Here is a 6,401-nt window from a genome sequence, read left to right on the forward strand (position 1 = left end):
AGTCGACATGACGCACCTGTGTCTTGTGGGGTCTATCCGGCTTACCAATTTCATACGTTACAGGACCCAACCACCGTAGCACCTGGTACAGTCACTCGGCTCTTCCCCGGCAGCAATACCATCACCTAGGACCCAACCTGGAACTCTCTCGGCGTAGCTTTCTTGTCATACCATTCCGACATCTTACGCTGCGCCTCCTTCAGTTGTTTTCCTGCTAGTTCCTTTGCTAAAGTGAGACGTTCCTTTAACTTCTGAACGTACTCGTTGACCGTCCCCACGGTCACTCCGGGTGTCCATTGCTCCTTCAGCATGGACAGAGGACTTCGCACCTCATGTCAATACACCAGCTGGAATGGTGAAAAACCTAACGACTCTACCACTGCGTTACGTATGGCAAACAATGGAGGGTATACTGCCTCATCCCACCCGGCTCCCTGCTCTGCACAGAACACTCTGAGAACGGTCTTCAAGGTGGAGTGAAACCTTTCGATCGCCCCTTGCGACTGCGGTCGGTAGGGCGACGACCGAATCTGAGTCACTCCCCAACTTGTCACCGTCTGTCTGAACCATTTGGACAGGAATATACTTCCACAGTCCATCTGAATTTCCCTGGGCATTCCCACCCAAGAGTAAAATCGTTGCAGCTGCCCGGCTACTCCTCTCGACGTCAAACGCCGCATCGGGACAGCTTCCGGAAATCTTGTCGACGTGCACATCATTGTCATCAGGTAGGTATTTCCTCGTTTCGTCTGAGGCAACGGTCCCACCTCGTCGACCAACAGACGCTCAAATGCAGGCCCAAACGCAGGAACAGGGACTAACGGGGCCTTTGGTACCACGGGTTGACTCTTCCCTGCCCTCTGGCAAGGTAAGCACGTCTTACAATAACGCCTCACATCGGCGTCCATACCTTGCCAGTAGAAATGATCCCTGATCTTACGCAGCGTCTTGGTCACCCCCCTGGTGACCTGCAGAGTCCACAGAGTGCGACAGATAAAACACTGCCGCTCTGCACTGGGCCGGCAACACTACCTGGTGCCTCGTACCTAGAGATTCTTCTCCGGCCTCCATCCTCACAGGCCTCCACTGTTTCATCAGCATTCCGTCCTGTATGTAAAAATGAGTGGCCCTCTCAGGACCAACAGGTCCTCTTTGGCCTCATGAATCAATTTGGGGAACTCTACCTGCTGCAACTCTCCAAGACGAGTGCGGTCCAGCACAAGAGAACTGGCGAGAGTCACCTGTAGCTCACCATCCGCGCTGCCTTCGCCCTCCACTCGTTCTCCGGGTTCCATGAAGAGGTGATCGATTCCCAGGCTGTCGGACATCTCCTCTTCAGCTCAATCAGATCCAGTCCCTCCGTGTCCATCGCACCGCCTCGGAATCACAGCGCATACAGGGAACGCCACCGCGGCGATTACCTTCTCATCCCCACAGGCGTCTAACACTCCGCCTTTCTCCTTATAGTGCTCCAAGCACTCCTCACCCTTCCCGATGTAAGGGAGGGCACATCCTCCACATGCGTCATTTCCATGGATGATTTGTGCCTCCATCTTGGGCATTGATGCACAGACCCCCACCACTAGGGTCTGGCAGCCATAATCAGAATTCAGAGTCACCTGGTGTAGGGGCATCCTCACTGAGCCTCCCACAGTGGTCACACTTGCCACCCCCACACTGGTACTCTCGTAACCCTCGGGGAACAGGGTTTGGCTCGCCAAGGTAAAATCTGCCACAGTGTCTCTCAATATCTTCACCGGAATGGGGTGTGGGTCCCCCATCCTTACGGTTCCTTCACACACAAATGGGTGAACTCTTTTCTCCCCACATAGTACGGGTTCATCCCGCACCCTCTCGGCCATCTGGTCCACGACCCTCACAAACGCAACGTTCCCCCGCTGCTTAGGGCGTTTGCATTCCCGTGAGAAGTGTCCGAATTCCCCACAATTGTAGCAGTGGAACTTCCCCGGCGGTGACCTTCCACCACCGCTCGCCCTGGCAATGCCTCCAGAGGCCGTCGCTCCGTGGGTCTTCCTCGCGCCTTCCGTCGTCTCCTTCGTTGCAGCAACAGCTCCTGAACTCTCAGCTTGGGACTTCTTTACCGGCTCCACAGCACTCTTTGATCCTCTACTGTCTCCACTCGAGAGGTGGGACTTGGGAGAACTCGCTCCCCACCCGTCCGTCCTTCTATAACTTCTCCCATATCCGGAGTATACTGGCGGTCGGTGCTGTCCCTCTCGGCGTGGTCGTAAGGCTTCTTCCAGCATGTCAGCTCTGTCGGCAGCGGCTCTCAAGTCCTTTATGCCCGCCTCCTTTACTCTAACCCTGATCTCAGGAGAGAGCACGGACATAAACTTCTCCATGACCATCAGCCTCTTGACATCTTCGGCCGACTTCGCTCCTTCGGATTCCAGCCACTTCAGGAACTTTCTCTCCATGTCCCTCGCCGTCTCTGGATAAGATTTTCCTGGCGAACGGGTACATTCCCTGAACCTTTTCCTGTAACATTCCGGCGTTAGCTTGAAAGAGTGGAGAACAGCTCTCTTCACAGCATCGTAGTTGGTGCTCTTCCTGAGGTCGAGCATGTTGTAGGCTTCACGAGCTTCTCCGGTGAGCCTACCCTGAACCAGCTCCACCCACTTTGCTCTCAGCCACTTCTTCCATGTAGCGACCCTCTCGAAGTTTTCAAAGAAACCTTCAGCTTCGTTTGGTACAAAGACCGGCAAATCTCACTCTCTCACTCGGCGTTTTTTTTAGCTGTGGCGAGGCAGGTGGGGTTAGCCCTAGTTCAGCTCGCTTCAGCTCAACCTCTTTGTTAGCTTCAACCTCTTGCTGTTTCAGCTTAGCTTCTAGCTCGCGCTCCTCCCGTCTCAGCTGTGCCTCATGCTCATGCTCTTCCCGTCTCAGCTGTGCCTCTCGCTCTTGTTCTTCCCGCTTCAGCTGTGCCTCTCGTTCCTCACACTTCTGCTGTGCTTCTGCTTCTTCACGCTTCAGCTGTGCTACGGCCTCTCGTTCTTCCCTGCGCAGCTGTGCCTCTGCTTCTCGCTCTTCCCTGCGCAGCTGGGAAGAGCGCAGAAATATATATATATATATATATATATATATATATATATATATATATATATATATATATATATATATATATATATATATATACATATATATATATATATATATATATATATAAATATATAAATATATATATATATATGTATAAATATATATATGTATATATATATATATATATATATATATATATATATGTATATATATATATATATATATATATATATATATATATATATATATATATATATATATATATATATATATAAAAATATATATATATATATATATATATATATATATATATATATGTATATATATATATATATATATATATATATATATATATATATATATATATATATAAATATATATATATATATATATATATATATATATATATATATATATATATATATATATATATATATATATATATATATATATATTTATATGTATATTGTCGGGGAACGTGAGAAGTAAGTAATAGTATACAAAATATTCTAGTACTTTATCCTGTCAACGGTCGCCAACTTCAGGGTGTCTCTCTCTCTCTCCAAGGACACAACCCAGTAGTATTAGCGATAACTGTTACTCACCGTAGCCCTGCGGGTCTTCACTTAATCCTTGCGGCGCCACTGTTCGCCAGGAGAGTATCCCAGTCGATCCCCAGCCAGCCTTATAGCCAAAGAATGAGTGGAAACACAGTTTGCTCTCCCAACTGTGTGCACGCCCCGACAAGGGCTCCACTACTAACTGCAAGGTCGCCAACTGGTATTTCACGTGACCAGTAACACGTCAGTGGTATTGTGGAATTGTGGTACTAATGGCAGAGCGCACTTATTAAGTCTGCTCTCAGGCAGGTTATGTCTCTAATACTCTCACTCTTTGGAACTGTTCTATAGCCACAAGATATATGGAGGAATAATATAAACGCAAAGGTATTTTGTATTTTAGTTAAAACTTCAAGGTGTTATATCCATATCAACAACTAAACATCAAGTACAATGCAGAAAGTCACTCTCTCTTCATAAAACTGGGGCTCACCTATAGGATAACACTCTCCCCACTGCCTTCAATGTCATAATCAGCTGAGCGCCCCCCCCCCCCCGCTCACCGTGAGAATGCTCCTGTACTTGGTTTCATGGCGTTATGCGCTTTGTTTCTTTAAATTCGCAGGAATCACTATATTTGTCATCAACACAATATTTCTATAATGGCAATAGAATGCAATGAATCACCACACTGATCTCAAGTTCAATAACTCATTTCTACAGCAATTAACATAATATTTCACTATAATGACGTGATACACTGTACTTCACAATAATTACAAAGAATGCAATTAACCACGATACTGTCCTTGGATTCAGTAATTCCTCTCGAAGGCAGTAACACAATTAATCACTGCACACATGGAAATGTTATTCATCACACCAACATATACATATACAGAGATAAATTCATCAATATCAATAATAATAAGATAAATACTGGGCACACAGCCTAACACCAATAACTGGTACACTTATATATATATTCTCTGGCATAAGTTATCATATTAATGTCACATGAAAGAAATCATCAACGACACAATAAATTCTTCAATAATTCCAAGTGCCTGCACACATCACGTATATAAATATCGTGAGAGCTCTGTACAGCCTCACTCTGCACTACTGTGACATAGACATAGGTGAGCCTTGCTCACGACATGAAAGATACTCTGGCTAAATATATAGCTGACTAAAGGGGAATTGGGAGGGAAACTAGAATCACTTACTTCCACCTCACTGATGTGGACTCACCCTCCGGTGAGAGTTGAATTGTAGCTCCTGGTCCCGGCTCTCGCCTCGTTGTAGGGAATGCTCCCACACACACAGTGATGCATTCTCCAGGAACCCAATCAACGTCCCAAAATAAACGCGTCGTCACCGTGCTCTGTCCTCCGCAAGTTCGTTCTCCTCCACAACATCTTGCAGGGTTGGAGTCGGTCTCCCGGCCGTCGACTTCTCCTCACAACTACGGCTGCCAACCTACTTCTTGGCTGCAGTCGTCCTGATTCCCAATTAGTTTTTTCTTTCACTGCTTCCCGGTGGATTGGCCCGGCCGCTACGTCGTCACTGTGAAGCTATCAGACGTCCCTGACGTCACTGTCTAGACTTCACTCTGCACAGCACCCGACCCTGGAGCACTTGATGCTCAATATTCCGTCAATTCCCTCCTCGGTCCACACATGGAATGAAGGAAGACCTCTCGGCGTACTTGCAGACTACGGGTGACGCGTAAAATCCACGGGAGCGGGGTACAAATGTCAAATCTGACAGGACCAACCTTCGCACATCCATCCACCATGACGTGTCGTGTCAGACTGGTAGCGCCACCATGGCGCGATGACCGGACCTCCCTTCCTTCATGATGTCATACTTGCCAGGGGCGGTTTTCATTGGCCCCCTGTGTCACGTCACTGTCAGTGACCAATCTGGTGCCACTGACGTCACACAGTTTTGGCGGCAAAACGGAGGGGCCAGCGCCATATTGGCGTCCTAAAGGGCCTATACCACAGGCCAAAATACTTTTCTTTTAAGAATTTCTCGCCAACGCGAGAACCCTACACTCTCCCACATATATAAAACTGATGCCCACGACGTAGAGAACGCTCGGGTAAAGTGGATATGACTCTTACAGCAGGCGTGGGAGAAATATAAGGAGGGGAACAAAATCACATACCCCTCCCCTTAAAATAAGAGTCATATCTGGTTAGTGTACACGGGACAGGGCATCCGCAACCACGTTGTCCTTCCCTCTGATGTGCTTGATATCCAGCCAGTACTCCCTCCTGCGCACTCCCATCCACACGTCATGGTGGATGGATGTGCGAAGGTTGGTCCTGTCAGATTTGACAGTTGTACCCCGCCCACCTCATCAGTCGTTGGTTGGAGTTCCTCATCTTGTACAAAAAGGTCAGAGGGTTGTGATCTGTAAACACAAGAAGAGGTCTCGCCCCCTCCTCCCACGTACACGTCGAAGTGCTTCAGGGCCATTACTAGAGGAAAGCCTCCTTCTCGACGGTACTATAGGCACGCTGGTACTTCACAAATTTCTTGGAGTAGAAAGCTACCGGCCTATGTACCTCTTTCCTCTCTTGGGCCAACATGGCCCCTATCCCAACGTCGCTGGCATCCAGGTACAGGATGAATCTGGCTGAGAAATCTGGGGATATTAATACTGGGGCCTCCGTCAACAGTTTCTTCGTCTTCTCAAAAGACTCAGGGCAGTCCTCTCCCCATTTCCATTGCACATTCTTGGAGAGTAGCTCGGTCAGGGGATACGCT

At 47.7% G+C, this 6,401-nt stretch overlaps 1 protein-coding gene across 1 annotated transcript; it reads right to left on the bottom strand.

Moving 5' to 3' along the window:
• Positions 1-125: 125 nt before the first annotated feature.
• LOC138361183 (uncharacterized) lies at positions 126-6,110 on the bottom strand. Its single transcript, XM_069320619.1, has 4 exons — positions 5,926-6,110; positions 2,809-3,052; positions 2,217-2,675; positions 126-302 (listed from the first exon to the last, which is right to left on the bottom strand). Exons 1-4 carry the CDS (start codon positions 6,108-6,110, stop codon positions 126-128), a joined length of 1,065 nt encoding a protein of 354 aa, XP_069176720.1.
• Between the last annotated feature and the right edge of the window lie 291 nt (positions 6,111-6,401).

The sequence above is a fragment of the Procambarus clarkii genome, unplaced genomic scaffold, assembly GCF_040958095.1.
Source record: "Procambarus clarkii isolate CNS0578487 unplaced genomic scaffold, FALCON_Pclarkii_2.0 HiC_scaffold_234, whole genome shotgun sequence".
NCBI classification, from domain to species: Eukaryota; Metazoa; Arthropoda; class Malacostraca; order Decapoda; family Cambaridae; genus Procambarus; species Procambarus clarkii.

Coding starts and splice junctions, on each gene's coding strand:
- LOC138361183 (XM_069320619.1), bottom strand. CDS start 6,110: ATGGCCCTGAAGCACTTCGACGTGTACGTGGGAGGAGGGGGCGAGACC. Junction 3,053..5,925: donor GCACATCCATCCACCATGAC/GTGTGGATGGGA, acceptor CCAGCTGCGCAG/GGAAGAGCGAGAAGCAGAGG. Junction 303..2,216: donor AGGGACAGCACCGACCGCCA/GTATACTCCGGA, acceptor TCCATGCTGAAG/GAGCAATGGACACCCGGAGT.